The sequence below is a fragment of the Mastomys coucha genome, unplaced genomic scaffold (assembly GCF_008632895.1).
Source record: "Mastomys coucha isolate ucsf_1 unplaced genomic scaffold, UCSF_Mcou_1 pScaffold16, whole genome shotgun sequence".
Classification (NCBI taxonomy): domain Eukaryota; kingdom Metazoa; phylum Chordata; class Mammalia; order Rodentia; family Muridae; genus Mastomys; species Mastomys coucha.
In genome coordinates, this window is record NW_022196898.1 from 91,733,445 (window position 1) to 91,759,904 (window position 26,460).

Below are 26,460 nucleotides of genomic sequence, written 5' to 3' on the forward strand. Positions count from 1 at the left end.
GATGCAATAAATGCTTGCTGCAGAAGGATCCTAGTGTCTGCATGTCTTCTTGCTGGCGAGATGACTGCGCGGGCTACACCAGGGCTGGGGGGAGGTGGCTCAGTAGTTAAGAGCACTTGTTCCTGCAGAGGATCGAGTTAAGCTCCCAGCACACACATGTGGTTCCCAACCATCTACACATCCTGATGCAGGCGCCATTTCTGATATCTAGTGAGAAACACCAGTGAGGGCCCACTCGCTGCCCTGCCCTTCAGGAGTGTGTCTGGTTTGCTCTCAACACGCAAGTTTTGTTTACTTTTGACATGGAGCATCTGACCTTATCACATTAGTCTGTCCTATGGGTTCTTCAACGATTTATGGTACCCCCAAATCTCTGCAACTTTGCTAGCATGCTCTTCCTTGGTAGACAGATTCTTCCAAGCAAGGTTACATGAGGCCAGCCTTCTAGTTACTCCTCTGGCGGAAAGGCACTTTTCCTCTTTTGAGTTGTATATGCTGCCTTGCTAACAGCCAGCTCTGAGGAAGGGGACACACTCGTCTGCATGTGTTACCGTTACATCCATAAGAAGCTTCATGTACTTTTATATCATGTGTCTTGCTCCTCAACTATGGTCAGAGCCTGAAAAGATCATGCCATGTGCACATGCATGTCAGAGCACACTGTACAGTGCCACACAACTGTAGGCAGGACTAACTAGCACACAGAATGCTGCTGCAAAGGCCTCCATTCGGATGACAGTACTAGAGAAAAGTGCAGTGAACAGGAGACAAGGCCACTCTTTTCATGACATACATGAGATCACCTTCACTGTTTCCCTGAATCCACATTATGTATGTGTGATCTATCTAAGTGGAACATGGTGCCCTTGGCCTTCCCCTAGACAGTCTGTGTGAAGGTGAGTTATTTTCTTAAATACAGGATCTCACTTAGACCAGGCTGTCCTTGAATTGAGCGACCTGCCTGCTTCTGCCTCCCACGTGTTTAACTTAGGCTGGCGTCTGGCTATGCTTATGGAGGTTATCTCAGTTGCACAACTGAGGTAGGAAGACCCGCAGCCTGTACCGCAAGGGAGGGGGCAGCTACATGGGATGGCTTGGAGGGAGGAAAGGGAAGGGGGAAAATAAATTACTTATTGAAACTAGAAAGTGGGCTGAACACAGTATGGATGCATTAGCTAACCTATCGCCCTCGGCAGCCGACTAGAGATGCCAGCATGCGCTTCATGGTCCTGCTATCCTGACGCCCAGGAAATGACGGCTCTGACCTGGACCTATGAGTCAGTCCTTTCCCCCTTAAGTTGCTTTTGTCAGGGTATTTTGTCACAGCAACAGGACAAGAACCTAAGACAGTCTGGTTTAGATTTCCTGCTGGAAGCCAACCCCCTGCAAAGTGGCTTTATCACAAGCCAAGTTAGCTTAAAAAAAAAAAAAAAGAAATCAAGCAAACACACATTACATCTCCACTTATCTCCATTGTACCCCAATTTTCACGAAGCCTGTGGCTCCAGGAACTAAGTGGGACAGGTCAGAAAGTTTCTGACTTCACGCCTGTTTCTAATAGGCCGTAGCTCGGAGCATGGTCCCTGCAGCTCAGTACAGACTTCTTCACGCCTGTACCAGGCTAGAGGACAAGGCAGAAGGTGAGTAACTTACTAAATAACCTCACCATCCCCACAACTATCCCATGTGTGCACATGGCTGGGTGTGTGACACTCAACGACATCAACAAGGTTGGCTCAATTATAAGAAAGTGGCATGCTAGGTGATGCAATTCTAAAGGCTTCCACAAAATTAGTATGTAGACAGTGCAGACTATATGCAGACAACTCTGGAGATTTCATGCATACGATTTTAATTAAACTGAATAATCATACTGGATGGCTATTTTAACTCAATTCTTTAATTAGCAAACTCCTAGTTCCTGTGTTCTTCAAGTATTTTAGTCCTCCAGGCAAAGAAAATTTAGAACATCTTCAAGTCTGTTTTTAGGCGGTGTTTTAAATCTGCTACCTGCCTAGGGCAGACTAAAGTTACCTCCAAACCACACCTTCTGCAGGCCAGGCTGCTGGCTCTCGTGCATGGGATTCAGTGTGCCATATGGTCACGGGCTTGCTAGTGGACTGACAGTACAGCAAACATGGACGACTTCTGGGTCACCTGCTTCGGGGAAAACCATTTGCTTCCCCTTCCTTTTTCCCAATGGGCCACAGGACAGACGTGGTAGTGGCCAGAACTCAACAAAACATGAAGATCTCCTGAGGAACAGCAGAGCAGAGATCTACAAGGACTGTGGGTACTTGATGGACAGTGTGTCATAGAGCTTCCTCAAGAGGCTAGATCTTGGGCCGGGAAGTGGTGGTGCATGCCTTTAATCCCAGCACTTGGGAGGCAGAGGCAGGAGGACCTCTGAGTTCGAGGCCAGCCTGGTCTACAGAGTGAGTTCCAGGACAGCCAGGGCTACACAGAGAAACCCTGTCCCCTGCCCAAAAAAGAGTCTAGATATTAACTGGAGTTCTAAATACATACACGCAGCCCCAGCACTTGGGAGGCTGTAGGTTCAAGATCATCCTTCAGACCATGATGGCTGAGTCTGATGCTAGTCTTAGCTATGAGAGAACACAAAACAAAAAACAAGCAAGACAATAATAACTTAAAAAGGTAGCCAGGTGTCAAAACACTAAGGAGGCAGAGGCAGAGAGGCAGAGAGGCAGAGAGGCAGAGGCAGGTGGATCTCTGATAGTTCAAGGCTAGCCTAATATACACAGTGAGTTCCAGGACAGCCAGGGCTACAGAGTGAGACTCTGTCTTCAAACAAACAAACAAACAAACAGCTAGATGCATCCTCACCCCCAGGGCTTCTACATACCTGAATTGTTTGCTTTATAGCATTGGATATAATTTACCCATCAAATGTGGAAGACGGTTGAGTTTTGCCCTCTGAGCTGGCTAGTTTTATATCAACTTGACATAAGCTAGAGTCCTTTAGGTAGAGGGAACCTCAATTGAGAAAATGCCCCCTGGATGGCCTGTGGGCAAGTCTATGGTGCATTTTCTTGATTGACGATTGAAGTGGGAGGGTCCAGTTTGCTACCCTTTCTATAAGAAAAAAGGCTGAAGGGCTGGAGAGATGGCTTGGCAGTTAAGAGCACTGACTGCTCTTCCAGAGGTCCTGAGTTCAATCCCAGCAACCACAGATGGCTCACAACCATGTGTAATGGGATCTGATGCCCTCTGCTGGTGAGCTGGAAGACAGCTTACAGGGTGCTCACATTAATAAATAAATAAATGAATGAATGAATAAATCATAAAAAAGGAAAAAAAAGGGGAAAGAAAGTAGACCAAGTAAGCCACGAGGAACAAGTCACTAAACAGTACTTCTCCTCGGCCTCTGCTCCACTTCCTGCCTCCAGGTTCCTGCCCTACCTAGACCCTGCCTTGGCTTCCCTGGATAATGAACTACAAGCTGTACGATGAACTTTCTTCCCCAAGTAGCTTTTGGTCAGTGTTTAATCACAGAGACAGACATAGAAAATGTTACGGACATATCTTACAATCCTACAGGTCAAGCAGTTATGGAGAAATCTAAGAGGACTGTAAAGGAAATGCTCGTCAAATGTAAGGAGGATATGCTCTCCCAAAGAGAGTTTAAATAATGCTTCATTGACTTTAATTCTTTTGAATGCCAATGAAACAAATAACATAACTGCTAATACACATTGGTTTATGGAAAAAATTGTTGAACTAAATCCGTCTGCTTATATTAAGGATGTCCTAACTTCAAATGCAGGGAAGGAGATGCGTGAGGCTGGGGAGACGCTTTGTTTCCACAGGAAAAGAAAAGCTGTGGATTCCTTCCAAATTAGTAAGAAACAAAACAAACAAACAAACAAACAAAACAACCATCAGATTTAACATTGGGGGAGACTCCCTGAAGATCTTGGCTGCAAATAGAAATCATGAAGACCAACAAAGCAGGTAACTTATATTGCTGATCCCCCTACAGGGGAACAGCTCTGAGATGAGGGTATAGCGATGTCTCCAGAAGAGACTTCACCTATGAATACACAGTCAATACATCTCACTGGCTACAGAACCTTCAAGACATATCACGCCATCCTTTCAAATGACATAGATAGAAATTTATATTACAGCTTGGTTACATAATTCAAACTAACTTATAAAGAAAACAGAGGCCTTACCCACTTCAACAGAGAGCAGAGAATCATGTTTAGCTGAACTGTGCCCACTGCACATTCTATACATATGCTATTGCAGAAATGTATATATTCCCTGGAGAGTTCACATGTTTACAGACACCATGAAGTCAATCAGCTCCGATAACATTTACCCTCAGATGTGCTGAGACACTGAGCCATAGTCCAGCATCCTGCCCGAGCCTACCTCAGACTGCCTCAATGCTGTTTTCTTAACATTCTGCATCCAGCACAATTTCAAAATGGCTAGGTAGATCGCATGCCGTCATAGACTGGTCCAGTAAGGACTTCAGTTAAGCCCTGAATTTTCTCAGCATGCAGAGACTGGACAGCAAATGCTGTAGCTAGCTTTAAGACTGACCAATCATTTAGGGAGGGAGGGGCAGAAGGAAAGTGCTGCCCCAAGTCAGCAGGAAGCAATCTTCAGAGAGTGATGCCCCATCCCTAAAAGGCAGGATGATGGTTTCTGCTTGTTCAAAGGGTTTGGGGTTATTAAAGAAGGATTGGTTACAAGTTGTTAATGGTCTTGATAAAATATAAGAGGTTAGACTCAGGGATTTCTCCCTTTCTCTTTCCTCTATCCTTCTTTCTTATGCTAAAGGGAAAAGAGGGGAGAAGGGTTGAAAAGAAAAAAGGGGCGAGATATAGGAATAACAGGAATGAAGGGTTGATTATTGAATCTACTCATAAACTATAGAGCTACTACAAGCCAAAAATCTTACATTGGTATAGATCTTTGTATATTCATACAAAATTAAGGTTATATTTGATAACAACACACTATGCATCAACTCTTTAAGGTATTGTTTCTATGTAATTTTTTTATTTTAAAGATTTATTTGTTATATGTAAGTACACTGTAGCTGACTCCAGACACCCCAGAAGTGGGTATCAGATCTCATTATAGATGGTTGTGAGCCACCATGTGGTTGCTGGGATTTGAACTCAGGACCTCTGGAAGAGCAGTCAGTGCTCTTAACTGCTGAGCCACCTCTCCAGCCCTGTTTCCATTTAATTCTTAAAAATGCAATGTTAAGTTCTAGTCCTTTTGAAAGCTATTACAAACTGTGTAGGATATTAAGAAATGCAGGCTAACAATTAATTAATCAAACTTATGGTCATGTTAGGTACTAGTCTAGTTTTTACTACGGAAAATATCTCATTATATTTCCAAGGTTGAACAGATAGTAAATAGCTAGAAGCAAGCAACATTTGTCTATTCAGATATATGACAGACAGACAGATGGTCTTCAAAAACCCCAGGGATCTATAAAACATGACATTTAAAGATGTTTTATTAATAAAAGGCCTTTTTTGACAACTAGACATGCGAGCTCCTGGAAGTGTCCATTCTACTGCAAAGATGAGGAGCACTGAAGAACCTCCAGATGGAGTTAGCTTCAAAATGGCAAGCTAGCCCCTGGGCAAGACACTGCCTTTGCTCCAACTGCTAGAACAATTTCGTAAGTAATAATTTTTCCTTTATCCCACTAGCTCCCAAATAAATAACACAGAAACTACTAGATTTATTTAATAAAGCTTACACATACAATAACTGAACAGTGTTATTAATCTATTTTAAACCTCTAAATTAATCTGGCTACCTCCCAGCCAAAAATCCCTGCGATACTTGCATTTTAGTATTGATTCAGCTCTCTCTGTTCGAAGTATGTTCTCATGGTGTCTCCCAGACTCTCTCCATGTGGTGATCCTCTCTTCTTTTTTCTCTCTCCCCATCCCCTCACTGGAATCAGAAGTCCAGCCCTGTTCTCTCCCCTGCTCAGTAACTGGCTGATGAGGTTTAAATTGACAAACCAGGGCTGGGCAGTGGTGGTGCACGCCTTTAATCCCAGCTCTTGGGAGGCAGAGGCAGGTGGATTTCTGAGTTCAAGGACAGCCTAGGTCCCTCCCCACACACGCCTCCCCGCCCCAGGAACTGTTTCAAACTGAATTGAAACAATCCCCACTCCTTAAACTGCTTTTGTCACGGCACCGAGAACAGTAACTTATACAGCAGGACTGTAAGGAGACAAACGTGCAGTCACAGAATTGTGTGTTAGTCTTCACTGTTGCTTCTGTACCATCCTGAGCTCCTTTCAAAACGGCAACATTAAACAGAGCACACTTCCGATCGGTCGGCAGCAAGCATATTACCTTTTTGTCTCCTTGTTTCCGTCTCCTTAGCCCTGGTCTGTAGTCATCTCCAAACCTCAGGAAGTAATAGTAGGACACCAGCCTCTCGATAGGGTCCCTGATGACGTTGATGTAAATCGGCCTCTTCTTCACACCGAATCTGAAACAGGGAAACAGTGCAATGGCAGTGATGAGGGCAGCACTTTCCTCAGGTCAGGCAAGCCCTGAAACTATATGCAAAAATCCAAAGTACTGGTGCTGGACGAAAGTAATAAAATAAATTAACTAAAATGAAATTGACTATGTGAAGACTTGGAAATATTTCATATTTAGGATGCAACAAAGCAAATAAAAATAATTCAAGGGACACTACAGAAGGCCTACCTACGCCCTTAGGGAGTAAGGAGGCGTGTGTCCTGAGGGACTCGGCCTGGAGAGACCTTGGAGGTGTGTGCACACCTGGCAGGCCCTGTCCAGCCATACTATGCCTCAGTGCCATATTTATGCCTCTATTTACGGAGGAGTTTAAGCAGCCACACAGCCTGTGTCTAAAAAAGACCAGACCCCTGGGAGCCTATCACTAGTTTCTCATGCATGAGCCCTGTGTGGCACTCAGACACTGACACATGTCCCACCCATCACTGTGCATCCCATGAACAACTCAAACCCCATGCAGCCTTTAGAAATCGTGAGTGCCACCCTATGGGGTCACAGGTGTCCCATGCCTGAAGCTGCATGTACTGTACCCAGGTTATGAGGGTAGCCGCCCAGCTTTCTTAGGAGAGCTGAATTCTGTCTGCTAGTACTGTCCCACAAGTCTCGCAGGAGCGTAAGCTGATTAGCTGAAACAGCGACAGTAATACTACACTTAGAATCTACCTCGAACCAAGCAGCCTAGGAGACACACACCTTGGCACTCAATGCCAGGCAACGGTCTTTACCTGTACAAAGGGGAGGAGGATGACCTGCCCGATGCACAATGGCCGTGCAGAGAGGAACAAACCTCTATCAAGTCCCAAGGGAAAGGAACCTGACCTCTGCAGTGCCCGACAGACAGCAGCGTGCTAGGTGGCTGTCTTGTGTCCAGGGTCTCCCCTGTCTATTCACCTGGCAATTCTCAACCGCTTTCCTAAAACACTGTGTGTTAGATCACCTGCTCTTCAGAAACCTGAAATAAACCTCGTTGAGAGCTGAAATCAAACCTAAACGTCTGGGATTTGGGCTGTAGCTTGACTAGCATGTCCAGGGCCCTAGACTGCATCCCTAGCACCACAAAAATAACAGTGGCGCCAACCCCGCCCCAACTCCTCAGTCATCTTACATTGGTCATTCTTACATCTCAGATGCCATCTTATTTATTGTTTTCTTGAATTCTACTCTAGGCAGGAGCTGCACGTCCACGCAGTCAGGCCTGCTGTCCCCCCACGTCCCGCAAGGCGCTCTGCCCACCCCACCCGTATCTGCAGTGCCGCTCTTGGTTGCCTTTTCCTCCGTCAGCCTCACCCCCTGCTCTTCTGGAGCTAACATTTTCTGGCGGCAGAGACAGTATGTGATGTCAGTGAGCTCCAACAGTTAAATTCTGAGCAGAGAGACAGGAGGGCGCCAGGGTTTGGGGCAGAGAGCACACAGCTCAGAGACACTTTCCACCAAGCCATCACTGATGTGACATACAAGGGACACATGTAGATATGTGGTGGGGAAAAGCACTCTGGGAAGAGGGAACCTTCAAGGACGAAGGTGCCAGCTGCTTGGAGGAGGAATGTAGCCGCAGCTGCAGGGAGAGCAAAAGACGGAGAGGAGAGGCTGGGAGGCCTTGGGGAGTGCAGGCATGTGAGCCTTGCACACTGCTCTAAGCATTCATTTCTGTGAGTCACGGGTGAGGTCACTGGAGGATTCCAGTAGAGACGTGTGAGGATCCGTCTCTTCAGAGATGGGTGGCTACTGTTTCAGAGTGAAGAGGCTTGTAACACACTCTTGTGACGCCAGTGACTACAGTGTACAGTGCTACTAGCCTTTGTCAGACACCTGTGGTACCTGTGAGCTATTGGGCTCAGGTAAAATCAACTCTGAGCTTGTCTGATGCTCGCCCCCAGCTGCACAGTGTCTTCAGAGTGTCCAGAGAACAGTAACGATTAATGAGGAAGCAGGAATGTCGTAGACATGTAGCAAGCACTGTGACCTAAGGAGTCGGAGAGGCTACAGAAAGGCTGCGGCTGCTGGGCTTTCGCCTGGGACTTTATCAAAGTGCAGCTCCCAGCCAGCCAAGTACACAGGGGCTAGGGACAAATTAGCTGGGGTGGACAGATTGTGGGATCTAAGCACTCATACTGTTTTGTGAGAGACCACCCAGCAGAGAGGCACTGGCAAGACACAGGAACCACTTCAGCGTAAAGAGACAACAGTCATGTAAGAGAAGCCATCCTTAGATGGCGCTCCTCAGACCGCCTCTCCTCAGGCTCTCCTCAGACGGGACGGTGGCGCTCCTCAGACCGGCTCTCCGGGAAACTCCTCACTTCCCATCAGTGAGCCAGATCTCACTCCAGAATGTCTGCACCCTTCCTGGGCTCCCTAGTCTTGAACACATGGACCAGGGGGACAGCAAACAGGACAACGCACATTACACACCTCCCCCTAACCAATGTACAGCTGTCTGTGAATGCTCTGGGTGGCAGTTATGAGATAATCTGTGAAGTCACCCTGAAAACACGCATGGTCTATTACTTGTAATTGAAGAAGGGTTATAACAGGCATAAAGGGCTGGAGGCAAGGGGTTAGAACGGAGAATGGGCACAGTAAAAATGGCATCTGGGACACACAACGCAGCCTAGGAAGAGACACGGCTAACAGGGTTTTCCGGTTTAACCTCTGTGACCACACAGCTTATATGGGGAGAAAAGCAAATTCCGCAGCTGGAGACTCTTCTTTAACCCTGGCCAGGGAGGAAGGGCAGAAGTCTGTCTGTGCACAAGGAGAGTAAACTCCTGGCCAGAGGGAACGCTCCCCCTGGAAAGAGGAGCCCGCTCGGTGGCTGTGCAGGTGACTATTCACACATTTACATCTACGTCTACCTACCTCCCAGCAGATCCGCTAGGAGACTTCAGAAATGTATGCATGTCAGACATGTGCTGCACAAAAGGAGCAACACTAGGACTATTTCCTTACAACTGCACAGGCACGGCCCGGATGGAATAACCAAGCACAGCTGTAAAAACAAGGGCCCATGCAGGCCAACTGTAAGGAGCCTGATCTACTGGCTGAAGTCTAAAAGAGAGACGATGAAGCCGGCAGAGGGCCACAGCCTTTGGGAAAACCTGCGTTTTGAGACTTCTGCAATGTATTTGATTTAAGCACCAATCTTTAAAAAACATTATTGTTGTTGTGCTGTGTGCGCCTGTGCATGTGTGAGGTCAGAGAACAGCTTGCATGGAAAGCTCCTCTCCTGTCTTGGGGGTCATGGGGATCGAACTCCTCAGGTTATCAGGCTTGGGGACAGGTACCTTTACTCCTGAGCCTTCTTGCCAGCCATTAAGTCAGCTTAAGTCTGGCTAGGAACAGTCACATGTCATATCTCATGCTGTAAATATTTATGTGGGACTCTTGGCCATAAATGGCTCATACTAGTGGCAGATTGCCTTTGCTTAGTTTCAAAACTGAGTGACCTGTTGGCATCTGCTGCTCTCACGGATAACGCTGTGGTATCAAGGACAGCTGATCCATGAGGATGGCTCCTACAGATGACTCCTATGAATGAATGCTACTGATACATGAACAACATATATTCAATTTTCAGTAAAGCATAATCTCTTCACTCTAGAAAGAAAGTGGGTTTCAATGAACTCCTTAGTCAAGAACTACAACTTATTCAATTTGATATTAATTTTGGTATCTTGAAAATGTCCAACCTAGGGCTCAATTCTCTCCTAAGCTACGTGTCTCTACGCTCTCAAACCGCCATCCCACAAACATGGATCGGGTAATGCAGTTTGTAGAGCCAAGTCAGCAGTTTGTAAAGGGCTCAATTCGCCTGTTAAAAGATGCACCAAACCTGACCGAAAAGAATTCCAGATCGCCATGGCCACAGTGATAGGATTTGCTATCATGGGATTCACTGGCTTCTTCATGAAACTGATCCATATCCCTATTAATAATATTGTTGTGAGTGTCTGAGTCCTTTCTCATCATGGGACAAGTGAACCAAAGAAGGGGTGACAAGCTCTTTTTGTTTCTTTCCTCCTACCTATGAGGTTTCCTATTTCTAAATTAAAATAATTTCAAAAGAAAAAAAAGAAAAGTCCAACCTATATAATTCCATGAGGTTTTTTATTTCTAAATTAAAATAAAAGAAAAAAAGAAAATGTCCAACCTATATAATCTTAAAATGCAAAATGTTAAAGTCAACGACATTAACTTGTCATAGCTCAACTCTCTGAAGACTGTTTATCACTAGGAAGAAAACAAAGAGCAACTGGGCACTTACAGGTCAAGCAGAACCAGGTAAAATGCTTCAGAAAATCACAAGGTTAAAACAAAGGGCACAAGACAGAACCGGAACCAAAACCGCTATGTAAAAAGACGTTTCTCTTCTTCTATCCTAATACTGTAGAAAAAATACAAACGCAGACTTGATGGAGACATGTAAACTAGAGTGTGTACCCCTTAGAGTCAGTCCAAACACAAAGGATCTTTCACTTGTTATTTTCCTACATTCTTCCTCTGGGTCTCCAGAAGACTTAACTATGTTTCAATCTTTATTATCTGCCTAATAAATTGAAAACTTGAACACCTCTGCCCCCATGAAGTTACCATTTTTCTTTCTATAATGACAAGTAACTTAAGGAATTCCACCAAGCAGGGAACTATTCCTGTCAAGAACACAGGCACTTGCTTTTCCTTCTTTGTCCTTTTTTGAGACCTTATTTATTTTATTTGTAAGATGTTTTGCTGAATGAATGTCTGTGTACCATGTCTGTGTATCTAATCCTTGGAACTTGAGTTACAAATGGCTGGGACGCACAACGTGGATGCTGGGAGCTGAACTCACATCCTCTGGAAGAGCAGCCAGCTCTTAACCACCCACACAGAGCTTCTCTGTGTGTGGTAACAGGAACTGAGTAAACCCAGGGCGTTTATCATAACTAGGTGACTATTCTACTACAGAGCCATAGCTCAAGAAACATGTTTTTACACTAAAAATCATTTACCTGTGTTGTGCATATGCTGTGCGTGTGAATACAGGAGTACATGTGTCATGGTGTACAGTGGTCAGAGGACAACCTTTTCTGTCGGTCCTTCCTTTCCCGCCCCTTTGAGACAGGGTTTTACTGCTGCTGCTAGCAGGCTCAGAGGCTGGTGAGCTTCCAGGGATCCTGCTGCCCCTGTTCCCCACATCTCCACATGAGCGCTGGGATCATATGTAGATGCCTGAGTTACATACTTGGTTTCCACATGGGTTCTAGGGACGCAAACCTAGGTCCTCACAATTGTGACACAAGCAATTTTACCCATCTAGCTGTCTTCCTAAACCCTCATTTTAAAATGTGAGATGGGATTGTGCTAGGTTGTCTGGGCTGGCCTCAAACATGTAATCCTCCTGTACCAGTCTCCCTGGTAACTAAAATTACAGGTATATGGCACTATACACAGCTCAATAATATGTTCTGAAGAATAAGGTACTTTAAAATTGATAAATGATATTTCTCTCTTCCTTCTTCAATCACAGGGTCTAAGACGAGCAAGCTAAGGAATGGTCGCATCTACAATACTTCTTGACTATATACACTAGAACACATCAATTTCCTTTAATTGATTCCATTTAGCTATTTATTTAAAATTGTCATTCTATTAAAATTTTTACAATATATTATTACTTCCAGTAACATGAGCCACTATGAAAATATTCAAACTCAGTGTTGCTGTCAGTGTTTAATAAGATTATTCTTTTAAAACGCTTTATCTGTTTCAAGTTCAAGTACCTCAGTAAATACAGAGCTTTGTTCTACATACAAGACTGTGCCCAAAGCAAAAGCACTCAATGTACAATTTTAATAATGAAAACCTACAATATTAGAAATCAGGCCATGTAGAGAGAGAAAAAAAGCCCCCAAACCATCTAGGTGAAAGGTAACAAACCTTTGGTGAAGGATAATGCGCCCTCAGGGAGCACATGCAGTGAAGGAAGGTGAGGAAACTGGTTCAGGGCCTCGGCAGAGAGAAATTCTAGTGCATTTTAAAGAGGCCTATAAAATGTTTTCAATATTGCAGTATGAATTATTTATAGAAAAGTGTACATTTAACTTGAAAGTTACAATGTTACTGAAAGATCTCAGGGATTACAAGGGAAATCAGGATACATCACTTTATGTGTGTAATATTCTGGCAATTCTTTAATTATATGGTTTCCAGAGAAGCTAGCATTTCCCACTGTCTGACCCGACGGTATGCTGTTCTGTTTTTTCCCTTTTCCAACCTAAAACGTGAAATCGAGACAGACAGAGCTTCGTTGACAGTTGATACACTGCTAAGGTAGAACTGAGCCGCACATGCCTACTGTCGACAATCCATTTTCTGTTGTCTCTGAAGCTAACGGAGTATTATTAGCAGAGCATCTGGATGTGAGGTTTCATTGTAATGGCACCATGTGTTCCACAGAGAATGTTCAAACAGGTCTTATGTTTAAACTATTCCTTTTAACCAATTTTCTCATTACTCCTTAAAGATGCAAGGGCTCCCAAGGGGGCCACAGAATGCTTGAACACTGTTTGTACTCTGCAGTCTTTTGAACTTTTCTTTAAGAGAATTAAGACAAAATTACCGTGACTTACACAATCATATTCAAACATAAAAGAAAATTTTTAGTTTTTGAAAAGTCTCCCCTTATACCTCATAATTTCAAATTTCAGTGGTTCAAGGAAAAGCATATTAAGGTACCAGAAACTGAGGGAGAGTTTCTTTGTTCTATGTCAGTGACCTGGTGACCCAGTCTGACTGACCGCACACTCATGGAGTCATCAGCTGGCCTCCAGTACAGGTGAGAAACTGCCACAAACATCCCTAACTTAACAGAAGGCGGATTGTTGTAATTAGCTCGAGACGTGTCGTTTTATGAACACTAGAGGGCAGTAAAGCACTGGAAGGAATATTTAAATCACCATCTAAAAGTGGCCTGTCAGTGTCTACCTAACACTCAGGGCTCAGAGGCAGGTGACAAACAAAGCAGTCTTCAGCACATCAATTTAGATGCTACTTACTTTGCAAAATCCAAGTAAGAAATGTGTCCGTGATAGAAACCTGGCTTCATCTCGTTCCAGGTGGTTATATTCTTTACAAAGCGCACCTAAAAAAGGAGGACATTCTCATTACCTCACTGCAATGTAAAGAGAACATTCTGTCAACAGGCAAACACGTCCCTCTCAGGAACAGGACCGAGTGGCGGCACTTATGGAGCTGGAAGTGAGAATGGTCAATGCAGTCTGTATGCATTGCTTTACCACACCCATGGACGGTGCAGTGTATCGACACAGGGTGGTAGGTGGATGTGGGGTGTATCCCCACTCCACCCTCCAGTGAGGCACGAAGAACGCTGGCCAAGGTGGTGCTGCCTGCAATGGGTGGGCCTGCACACACACACATCTGTCAAGAAAATAGCCAATAGACTTCCTTGCTTGCCAATCCTGTGGAGGTATTTTCTTGATTAAGATTTCTACCCAGATGAACCAACCTTATGTCAAGTTGACATAAAAATAGCCAGCACACGGAAAAAATACACCCCCATCAACAATACACACTGAAAAAGCAAGCAACATTCCAACCTAAGGAATTCTTTCTGTGTGTGTATGAATACACGTATTTTACAAACAGGGATTCATAGCCCTGGCTAGCCTCACGCTCCGCACATCTAGGGTGATGTCACATTCTTAGTCCTCCTGCCACCACTTCCCAGGGCCTGGGCTTACAGAGTCCCACCATGCTAGCTCATTCCACATATTAATGTTTTGTTCTCTGACACAGCATTGAAAAAGCAATTCTTACAAAGAAAAACATTCTTTTTTATTTATGCCTTAACAAATCAAAATATGACTAACAAAATGATTAAAGGTGATGATTGTAAGACTTTTAAAAGTAGATCTATGAGCTTGTTTAAATAAAAACATTTAAACTATCCAAATATCTAAAATTTTATTTTAAATTTAATGTGTAGGTTTGTGCAATATAAGTGTGACTGCAGGTGTCTTGTGGAGCTGGGGTTAGACTGTGGCAAGCTGCCTGATGTGGGTGCTGGGGACTGAAATGAGGTGCTATGAGAGAGCAGTGTGTACCCTTAGCTGCTGAAGCAACGCTCCACTTCCCAAGTACTTCTTAATTTACTGCAATTGCAAGTATACACAAAGCTAACATGAAAAATTCTGTAAGTGTACATTAATTATTTTTAAAGAATTGAGAGAGAATTTTAAAAAAGAAAACAAGTAGTTAATTTAAAGAGCTTGTGTGTGTGCCAGCAGCTATATAATTTCTCAGAGGAAATAAAATCTGTAAAATAAACAGCAGCTGGTCAGGACTTCCTTCTGGAGACTAGGTACACACACAAGGATGGCAAGGCCCGCTCCTCTACACTGCAGGGAAGCAGGCTGTGGCATCAGTCCCGGAAGTCAGAGGTTACACTTCCGATGGTGCATCAGTCCCAGAAGTCAGGGCCTACACTTCCAACGATGTATCAGTCTTTCACCAACATTTAGATCTGAATTACACGGACCCTCTCTACAGCACTGACCTCAGGTTGCGGTCATTACAGCCGCTTCCTCCAGAAGGCCTGCTGTGGGTTAGGGACCGGACAGATGCAGTAAAACAGGTCTGGGACAGTTTAGGTTTAAGGGGACATGTTATTAACATGTTGTTAACTGATCCACTAATGTAATGATAGTAACACTATGAGCCAAATACATACAAGTGTGTGTATGAGGTTCTGTATTCTTACCTATTCATTCTTTCTTTTAAGCACTAGGCAGGATAAAAATTTAAATAGAGAATGAAGAATAAACTGCATAATGACATGAAATGTACTTTCTGTACATTGGGTCCTACAAAAACCAATTACAGTATTTCTATCAGAAATAAAGAGTGGCTGGAGAGATGGCTCAGTGGTTAAGAGCACCGGTTGCTCTTTCAGAGGAGCCTGGTTGGGTTGTCAGCACCTACATGGTGGCTCAAAACCACCTGTACTTCCAGTTCCAGGGCATCTGACGCCCTCTCTGGCCTCTGAGGTCACCAGCCATGCACATGGCACATAGACACATATGCAGACAACACATCGACATACATGGGGTGGGGGAGGCCAAGAGGTGGTCACTTTCAGAGTTGGAGGCATATTCAGAAACTCAGCTTGGTTTTCCAAAAGCTGAGATCTATGTGGATGGGTGGCCTAGGAGGGAAATGAAACGGTGCTAGATTAAATTCTATGGAAATACTGCAGCAGAAGGCAAATGTCAGAGAGGACAGAGCAGACAAACAGGCAGTGCATGTGAGGAGAGAGTCACAGAAACGGCAGTCAGACGTCTGCTGACTGACTGTCACACTGCTGGTACCCTCTCTTTCCCCCAAACCTTCCTAAGGATGGGCTATATAGACCTGAAGCATCCTGAGGATCACTGGCACATCCCACCTGTGTCCTTTAACACAAGGGGACACCCAGGAGGCTGGGTTAGATTGCTGTAGGCCTCTCAAAACTTCAAAGTGCCAAACACAAACCATCTAGAATTCCTCTTGAGACAGATTCCTACACAGCAGGTCTGAAGCAGTTAGTACCTGGAATCCTGCATTTCTAGCAAGCCTTCAGGAAGTAGCGTTACTCATCCCTGAACCATAATAAAGGCCCTTGTTTCAGAAGGTGTGAGCTTAGGAGCCAGCTCCTAAGCTTATTAATTTGAGGCTTATTTTGTGGCACTTACAACAAAGGTCTGGGGCCTACAGAAACTCTTGGGCACCGTCATCCTGCTGCTGTGTCAGAAGGCTACACTGAAATCCAGCAGGTTTTTTTGATAATCATCTAAGCACTAAGTACATAAAACAAAGAGGAGGGCAGAAGCAGTGCATCCTGGCTGCTGCTGCTTATTCTCTGCAACTCCCACCCCTCCAGCGATGCCTGAAGCACAGGAGATGCAAGCATTTCAGAAACAGTTCACAAATTAAAGTACTTCAGCTGGACTGAGGAAGACTTTCTTAGAGGCAAAGAACAGAAGAAAAGGCAGAATATTATGCTATAAACAATCTTGAACTTATTAGTAGTATCAGAATTTTAGAGGTAGAAGAGATCAAGGAAATCCTGTACCCTTTACTTTTATAAAGACACTGAAAAACCACTAATCACCTGCCTATGCACCTAGCTAATTATACGTGTGTGTGTGTGTGTGTGTGTGTGTGTGTGTGTGTGTATGCGTGTGTGTGTGTGTGTGTGTGTATGTAGTTTAGGGAGGGATACTGGACCCACAGTCTTGCAGACACTAGGCAAGTGTGTGTGTGTGTGTGTGTGTGTGTGTGTGTGTGTGTGTGTGTGTAGTTTAGGGAGGGATACTGGACCCACAGTCTTGCAGACACCAGGCAAGTGTCCCATCAACTCAACAACCCTAACCTCAGCCTCCACTTACCACAGTACAACTTCAACAGAAAAACAAACAAGAAGGACTTGAAGAAAAAAAGATCAGACATCATTTCTTAAGGACTAAGAATGTAGCTTAGTGGCAGACCTCTTTCTAGCATGTGTAAAACCCTGGGTTTAATCCCTGATACTACAAAGACAAAAGAACACTAACATAACTTGGGTATTGAAAATTTCAGACTTTGCTCACTACAATGGTAATCCCTCAGCAGTCAAAGATTCACCACTGGACTGGGAGTGTAACTCAGTGAAGTGTGTCTTAGTTTGGGTTTGATTGCTGTGAAGAGGCACCATGACCAAAGCAACTCCTATAACGGCAAACATCTCATTAGAGCTGGCTTACAGTTTCAGAGATTTTGTCTATTATCATCATGGAGGGAAGCACAGCAGTGTACCTGCAGACATGAGAGGAGCTGAGGCAGATGTGGAGAAGGAGCTGAGGGCTCTAGATCTTGAAGAAAGGCAGCGGAAGGAGACTATGTGCCATATTGAGCAGAGCTTACGCATAGGAGACCTTGAAGCTCACCCCCATTGACACACAAGATCACACATGCTCCAACAAGATCCTAATAATGCCACTCCCTATGGGCCAAGCATTCAAACATGTGAGTCTATGGGGCCATACCTATTAAAACCACCACCGAGCACTTGCCTACCATGACTGACACCTACGTTTGACTCCTAGCATTCAAGTAAATAATTTTCTCCCTCTACAATCTCAAAGCACTGTCGCTGTATTCTTGATTCCTTATGAACTTACTTATTTCTTCCATCACAACTCGCCTTGCAATTCCCTGTGATCACAGCTGACACAGTCCCACAGACAGACGCTTCAGCACTCATGGGGAGGTGGCTTGTTTCACCGTTTTCAGTCACGTCTGGCTGCTAAGCACTGACAAGTGAAACCAAGAGACCAAGTACAGGTACCTGTGTAGGACTCTAAGCTTCCCCTAAATTTGACATTATGGTTGAGGCAATTTCAGGTGGATTATTACTGCTCTTAAATTCCCCAGACTGTTTCTGTTGAGTTCTTCCAGACACACAGGATCTCTGTTCTATACAACCTTTTCTGGTCAGCCTTCTATTCCGTAACAGATAAGTCAGTCACTTTCCAAGAGGGAAGTTTATTCTGCCTTCTAACTTGGGAACTTAAGTTTACGATCAATCAGTCTGCTGTTTTAGGCCTGAAGTGAAGCAGCACACCCGAGGAAGATATCCAGGAGAGAAAAAAAGCTGTCCCTACCACCAGGAGCAAAGAGAAAGAAAATCTGCAATAAGGAAAAGGGGCTGTGGCTTGACCTCTCTCTAGCAGAGGAAGTGTGAGTAAACCAAGTGTCAGCAGGGCTAGGCAGGGCTTCACTCTCTCCTCTAGAAAGCGCCTGGGACATGCAGGAGCTGTCTTTTATGGCCAGAGCTCTCATACACCCTTCTTCAAAGCTGTTCTCCATGGAGATGCTGTAAGTAAGCCTTTTCAGAGTGGTGGTTCTAAAGGCTTCCCTTGTAAAGTATCGACTGAGCCACTTTCCCTCTCAGCCATGGTTAATGCTTATCCTCGCTCTTAACTGTCTCCCTGTCTGCACCCTGCCTTCCGTTCCTGCATCTGTCATCTTGGGCCTTCTCATTCCAGCACTGCATGCTTTGTCTTCCATTGGTTTTCTTCTGGTGTTCTACAATGGGGGATGTGGCCCATAGCAACGGCCGAGCCAGCCAGTGCACGATACAGACGTTTCCTTATATGCCAGGTGAAGGGCAATAAAACCCAACAGCATCAAATGATTTTTATGAGGCTGAAAGCACTGGACACTGGCAAAGACAGAAGAGAGAATTCAGAGTTTCGACACTGATTGAAGCATGCTATTGAGAAGGACGGTTCAGAGGAGTAGTTAGATCCAGTACATGAAAAGAACATTTTTATGGCTAGCCTGGAGCAGATTCTCAACTATGACTTCTGTCAGGTTTTATAACTCAAGCAGAGCTGGGCTAGCAAGTAATCACAATGTACCTTTAGGGAAAACATAAGCAGCCAGGTGGTGGGACATGATTTATTTGCTTGTTGAAACAGACCTGAACCAACACTAAAGGAAAAAGCCAAGACAGCACCACTGCGTGAATGTCGGCCGACATTCTCAGTAAGTTCACCTCTACGTTCTGATCTCTGCCATCACGAGGGAACTCATTTCTGGCATCTGAAGGAGTAGGGCCCTGAATGCCCTGGCCTACCTCCACCTTTGTAATTACTATCTATTAGGGCGGCCCTGAATGCCCTGGCCTACTTCCTCTTTTGTAATTACTATCTATTGAGATGAAGACTATTATCGAGTAATTACTATACACCAACTCTACTGATAGATTTACTTTAAATAAATATTTCTTGTACAGCTACTCGCATATTTTTTGAGTCTAAACCATGGAGAAGATTTTCTATACTAAGGGAGAAAATAGTGTGCAGATAGAAAGGTAAGAAGTTGGTCTCCAACACACGGCACTGGGACTGAGGTTCAGATCGGAGCTGCTTTAGTGGATGAGTCCTAAGTCCCCCAAGAGGGAGAGACAAACTCTCTGCAACCATAGGGTTTACTCTGTTTATAGCTGTAACCTTGGTACTGGGGACAGCTAAGGACTACTACCAAAATCTAGGGTGGTTCATTTGCTTACACATGCACCAAGTAACAAAAAATGTATCAAGTACCTTCCATGTCTTGGTCACTATTCAAGGCACATGGCATGAGGCATACTGTGGGCAAACAAGATGTCTGCCCTTAAGGGGCTTACACTACAATAGAGGAAAACAGGGAGAAACCAAACTAATATGTAAGAAAACTGTATAAAGTGACCAGTACTAGGAGTGATGTGGTCCCAATACCTTGGAAGTGGTATTTAACATAACACAGGATGGCTAGGCAAGGTGCAAGAGCCTGTCACTGAACAGAAAACACCAAATGGATAGCACGAAAAAAACTGAAGGAAAAATGCACTCTATGAAACAGAGAGCCCATGTGGGGAAGGGAAAGAGGCTTAGCAGGGTTGATGACCTAAAAGGCGTGTCATGGACTGGGTGAGAGCTGAAGGAGAAATGCACTCTATAAAACAGTGAGAGCCCATGTGGGGAAGGGAGAGAGGCTTAGCAGGGTCGATGACCTAAAAGGCGTGTCATGGACTGGGTGAGAGCTGACACAATGGTCAAGAGCTACTGTAGAATGGATAAGACACTGTAGGGAAAGCAAGAACATGAGTTTAAAGGTAAGTAAAACTTCTCAGGAAGTCTTAATATGCATCTTTGTATGTCTACTGAACTGTTGTTCTAAAACACTGTTCCATGAACATCAAGTGGAAGTAGCTTTCTAAAAATTTACAACAAGCTCCATTTCAGTCCAACATAGTAAGAACCTGCATTTTAACCAATATTTACTTACATATTCTAGGTAGCAAATGTTTAGCTAGCTTGTTGCTCTGAGAAGCATCTGCAGCACACAGCAAACTATGAGCTCTAGTAAAAATGAACACAAGACAGCTTGAGGGTAAGTAAAAGAAACACACACACACCCGGGCAGTAGAGGCGCATGCCTTTAATCCCAGCACTTGGGAGGCAGAGACAGGCAAATTTCGGAGTTCAAGGCCAGCCTGGTCTACAGAGTGAGTTCCAGGACAGCCGGGGCTACACAGAGAAACCCTGTCTCAAAAAACCAAAAAAAAAAAAAAAAAAAAAAAAAAAAGAAAGAAAGAAAAGAAAAGAGAAACACACACAAACATAGAATAGATTTATATTACTATGTGGTCCTATAGAGCTAGATACTTGCAATGTTTAAATCAAGACTAGTCACATATAATCAACTTAAAAATATGAGAACAGCATAGAGTTAAGAAAGACTACACACCTACTAGGAATAGTTACAAAGTGCTCCCTGAAGTAAAGACGTTTTTTAACTCCTTTTGAAAAAATCTATTTTATTTTTATGTGACTGTTTTGTCTGCATGTGTCTGTGTGCCACATGTATGCCTGGTGCTCACAGACTCGAGAAGAGGGACTTGGATCTCTTGAAACTGGAGTTACAGATGGCTGTAAGGTACCATGTGAGTGCTGGGAATCAAACTTGGGTCCTCTGGAAGAGGAGCCAGTGCTCTTAACCACTGAGCCATCTCTCCAACCCTTGACAATTCTTTTTAATCATCTAAATTAAGGGCCACCTCAAAAACCTAACTAACAAAAGTCACCTCATTTTAACTACTTAAATTCTTGTGTTGTATATTCTATTAATCTCCTTCAAAAACCTTTCTTCCTCCTCTGTCCCAGCTGCTTCATTTCAGACAGGAGGCTGGGGCAGACATGCCTATATACATTGAGCCCACCCTGGGCAGTAAGAGCCATAAAGGCAGTCAGTAAACACCCTTTACATGACCCAAGTGGAAAGAGTATGCTACCAGGACCCACAAACCCTTACCTAGACTCTGTTAGGACACTGCCACTGCCAGGACATGGTGTTGCCCTCTCTCTGTCTGTCTGTCTGTCTTCCGTCTGTCTCTCTCTCTGTTCAGACATACTCACTGTTCTCAAGTATCTGGGAAGGGCAACCATTCACACTTCATCCTTAAATGCTGCGCCGTGTACTGTTTATGAACAAGGACAATTACAGATCACACATCACCTTTGCTGCTGTGTGCGCCTCTCAGTGTCCTGCAGCCTGACACTTCACCCTAGCACTATGTCCTTTGAGTGTCACAACACTGAAACTTTAGAAGAGACGAGGAGAATTGTTTTGCAAGAAGTTCTATGATATGAATATGTGCTTTCTTCAGGTTATGTCACATAAAACATTTTAGTGTGATTATCATACACTGATGTTTTAATGATCCTCAATTTCTGATTCCATGTCTTAGACTCCCAAGTAAATAATAAAAAGCTCCTTGAAAGGCATGTGCTAAGTTTTTACTTTACTGGTATTTCTCCCAAAGAATGTGGCACAATCTTGGTATATATCCCTTGTTCAGTAAGGTAGATGGGACACTTGGAAGTCTCATTTGAAAGCTGCCACCTCTGCAAGGATGGCTGAGAGGCACTGCTGTCATCTCACTGGACAGCTCTGTATCTCACTGCAATGTTTAGAGCTTTGCTTCTGACACTAAGCAAGCAAGCATGTAAGTAGTTTAGCACAGTGTCCAGGATGTGTAGTGCTGACAAGCTGCAGAAGACGAAGCTGATACAGGAGGATCCAAATGGTCCAGGGTCTCCTATTGCAGCCCCAGCCATTCATGCGTTGACTGGGCTGTAAATGGAGGCTCTGTACTGCAGCTCACTTGAAGCTATTGGCTCAGAGAAGAGTAAAACCACTCTAAATTCCTACTACTCAGCTGAAAGTTATACATTAGTACCACAAAATATGACACCAAAGCAAAAGTCTAGAATAGAAGATGGAGATATTTGAAAACTGACTTTAAAATTATACTAGTTTCCAGTTTACACTCAGACAAAGCTTCTTGGGTTGAATTAATGACCTCCAAACACACAGTGCTAAGGAAGCTGGAACCCGGCTTGCTGTTAGAAAATGGCTTCTGTACATGAGGTCAGTAAGCTTTACACACTCTGTATCAGGACACCGGTAAGCCTCTCCTGATCAGGCCCAGGTTTTGAACTACCAGTTGACATTTGGAGTATGCCATTTAATGCTTGAGACTACTTCCCTAAGTGTTCTGGACAAGAAGGTCTCGGTGCTGTCCGCTGTACAAAGCAAGCGCGCCTCTCGGCTGTGTTCTTCCAGTGTATAAATGCCAAGCCACTGGAAGGAAAACAAGCTGCGTGCCATCCACATGCAACTGGGAAATGCATCTACGCGGTGCTGCTAAATGTCATGTGTGGTGAGCGTCTCCACACTTACATTTCATGAAGAAAAAAAATCACGGATGCCACTGCCAGATACCTTGTGCCTGCCAGAAAACTCTGGAAGGTTGGACACAAAAAAGTAAAAATTGAACAAACAAGATAACATTTAAAAAAAAAAAATACTGCCGAGGAAACCTGAAGTTATTCTGTGAGGATCAAGCCATGCTCCTTTGAAATCAAGCATGGACTACAATGCACCAACGCAGACCCACCACACCATGTGCAAAGGTGACATGCAGTGTGCCGCCTCTTGAGATATACAGTGAACAATTTTCTTTTTTTTTTTCTTAAAGATCAACAGTTTAAAAAAATCTTGTGTTTCTTCTCATTTACAGAAGAATTATTTGGTTTGCTTAACAAGACATGTATTTTTCATACTATAAAAAAAAATAATAAATGATCCTACAGATTCTACAGAGTCAAAAGCAGATGGGTAGGTGGATAATCATTAGCCTTCAAAAACAGCTCTCTGGTAAGAATACATTTCAACTTCATTCTCTGTTCAGTATACATTTTATAGATGAGCTGAATAGTGGGAAACAGTCAATTTATGACAGAGTAGCCTCTACCACTTCCAAGTGGCTGAAGACCTCTCTCCAGCATGTCGGGATACCTTCTAGTGGAGCTTCTCCAATATGGATTCGCGGTTAACCTTGGATTCCAGTGTCTATTTAGGATGGTCAAATACCCATCGTCTTTAATATGTACAATGTTCACTTTATCATTATAGTCACCATTTAGGGTTTTGGAAGAGATGAATAAACTAGATTTCACTTGATAATATCCTCTATTTTAAATTCCCACCTCATGAAGTTACCTATCCATTTGTTCATCTAAGATCCCTGACTGTTAAAAGGGGAGGTTTGCTAATGACACAACCACCATCTGTTGATTTATGGCTAGTATTTACATGAGTTACTACAGATGACACTCAGGAGGGTACAGAATGAGCACAGGTGCAGAGCCAATACCTCCTTATCATAAAGTGAGACAATAAAATCACTGCTGCGGCAGGAATCTCGTCAATTTAAAAAAAAAAAAAAACAATTCTAAGATGGGCATGGTGTGGATGTCTGTGAGTTCAAGGCTAGCCTAGTCTACATAGCAAGCTCCAGATAGCCAGTTACTACCAAGAGACCTTGTCTCAACAAACAAGCAATAACAAAAAAGAGACTGCACACTGAAGAATATCAAAACTGTCTTAAACTTCTAGCTATTTATCAATTCACTTATTTCACAAATTTTTGAAACTACAAACTAGATGTAAGAAAATGTGTCAAGTGTAGGAAAGCTATACATTTATATATATAAAAAAGTTAGTTCTGCCCCCTACCTCTCCCCCAAAACTTCATCTCTTGCAATACCAAATTTGAGGAGATATCAGAAAGAATTTGTGTATTCCCTCCATGGTAATTACCTGATCTTGCAATGACATTACGGGGTTATTTTTGGTAGTGTTGATGTGAAGAACATGGTACCTATTCTTTGCACACAAGTCGTAGGCGATATTGGTGAACGAGGTGCTTGCAGTTTTGGGTACTCTGTTATAAATGATGACGATGTCGTCTTCTTCATCCAGAGCCGCATCCTGCCGTGGGCCGTCCATCGTATGGCGCTGTTCAATTTCTCGGACTTCGTGTCTTGCAATTGCCCTTTCTGCAAGAAAAGGAAAGCTAAAAGTTCTTTACCTTTTTTAAACTTTTATTTTTATAAACTTTACTATAAAAAACCTTTATAAATAAACACACACACACCAAAATTAACCACTACCCCCTAAGTCTAGACATCCCAGTGGATGTCTATACACTTTGTATAGCATTCTGAAAGAACTAGGTTCTTGATAGCATTACAAAATTAAGAACAGCTAACTTCTGCTGGGCGGTGGTGGCGCACGCCTTTAATCCCAGCACTTGGGAGGTAGAGGCAGGCGGATTTCTGAGTTCGAGGTCAGCCTGGTCTACAGAGTGAGTTCCAGGACAGCCAGGGCTACACAGAGAAACCCTGTCTCAAGAAAAACAAAACAACAACAACAACAACAAAAAGAACAGCTAACTTCTGATTATCATAATGTGAGAGAAAAACACAAAAGAAAATGAATCAACGGACAGAAGAACAAGGCAAGCCGAGTTTTCAAGAAGAAAATCGAGTCGATTTCTATAAGCTTCAGCTTAGAGCACTCTTCCTTCCCAAGATCTGAAGGAGAATGGCTGGTTGTTCCAGGATTGTGTTTAAAGGATTCACAACTTCTTCTGCAGGACAGAAAGATGCAAAAGAAGAACAAAAGAACAACTAGTTCAAAGTGTACCTCACAGTTCCAAAGTGACCATATGTCCTAAAGGAATTCTCATTGCCTCAAGTAATCCTTAAACGCACACCAGGCTGTGTGTTGTGTGATGGGACTGTGAAATGTCCCCATGGGCTCTTGCGCTTGAACAGCAGTGGCACTATGCTGAAAAGTCACAGAAAGACTTTTTAGGAGGTGGAACCTGGCCAAAGGAAACGGGTGAGGTTTTAGGGTTCCTACAGCCAGGCCCCACTTTCCGTCTCCTGAGGTAAGATGCCAGTGTGAACAGTCCCTTACTCCAGCCGCTAAGGTCTTCTGTCTAGGTGGACTGTATCTTTCATGCAGTAAGTCAAAACAAATGCTTTCTTAAATTGCTTGTCAGGTATTTGCTCACAGCAACAGGAAAAGTTTTTAAAAATGCAGAAATTTCACAAATAAAATGTACTTAGGAAAGAAGTTATCTTATGGAAACCTTTTAAAAAATCTATTTAGGATTTACTTACTTCTTAGTTGATAACATTTGCCAGTACCCTGGCATGGTGGTCCATGCCTTTAATTTTGACTCAGACCTAGTCACCATGCATACGGAAAGTGCCCTTTCCGCCGGTTTCTTCTGGACCTCACAGGTACCAGGACACATGTGATGCAGACAACACGCAGGCAAAATGCCCACACAAGTAAGACTAACAATGAAAATCTAAACAAACCAAAAAACCAAGTGGAGATTTTACAGCTAATGTATAGCAACTGAAGTAAAAACCTTGGGAATGGGTCCAACAGCAGAGTGGAGAGGAAGAAGCAGAAGCAGCAGCTAGAGCAAGGGACAAGGGATGCCGGGGGCACCTGGGCTGTGATCTCACAGTGATGCCACAGTCTAAGAAATAAAGGACAGCTAAAACAGAACTCAACAAAGCATGGCTAAAAGCGCCATCTGGCAGGAGGCAGAGACACTCAGAGTCAAGAAACACCGTAAGATAAAACCTAAAGATAGTCATCTAGCATAATTTATCAAAAATTTTGAAAGCAACTTGAGAAGATGAAGTCATATCCACAAAAGAACTGGAGAACTATCAAACACATGATTCCCACGGGGACTACGATGTGGGTGTGCACAGTAATGGGAACCGCAGCTAAAAACCCTGTGTCTGGAGAATACGGTTTTCAAGATTGAAGAGGAAGGCAATTCTTGTTGGTATGAAAGAAAAAAACATGTTTAAAAAGTTCACTGATAACCTGAATAATACAGATGTAGAGGCTCACAACCATCCATTGAACTGAGTACAGGGTCTCCAGTGAAGGAGTTAGA

General features: G+C 43.7%; 1 protein-coding gene and 1 pseudogene across 2 annotated transcripts in view; one reads left to right on the forward strand and one right to left on the reverse strand.

Annotated features, from left to right (window-relative positions):
• Hs2st1 (heparan sulfate 2-O-sulfotransferase 1) overlaps positions 1 to 26,460 on the reverse strand; it is a 153,853-nt gene that overhangs the window by 9,014 nt on the left and 118,379 nt on the right. For both annotated transcript variants that reach the window (XM_031375721.1, XM_031375720.1), the window contains exons 2-4: positions 24,288 to 24,526; positions 13,595 to 13,680; positions 6,369 to 6,507 (exon numbers count right to left, since the gene is read on the reverse strand). In XM_031375721.1, the coding sequence (XP_031231581.1) occupies positions 6,369 to 6,507; positions 13,595 to 13,680; positions 24,288 to 24,526 (464 nt within the window). The remainder of the gene's footprint in view (positions 1 to 6,368; positions 6,508 to 13,594; positions 13,681 to 24,287; positions 24,527 to 26,460) is intronic.
• LOC116094165 lies at positions 10,267 to 10,514 on the forward strand (annotated as a pseudogene).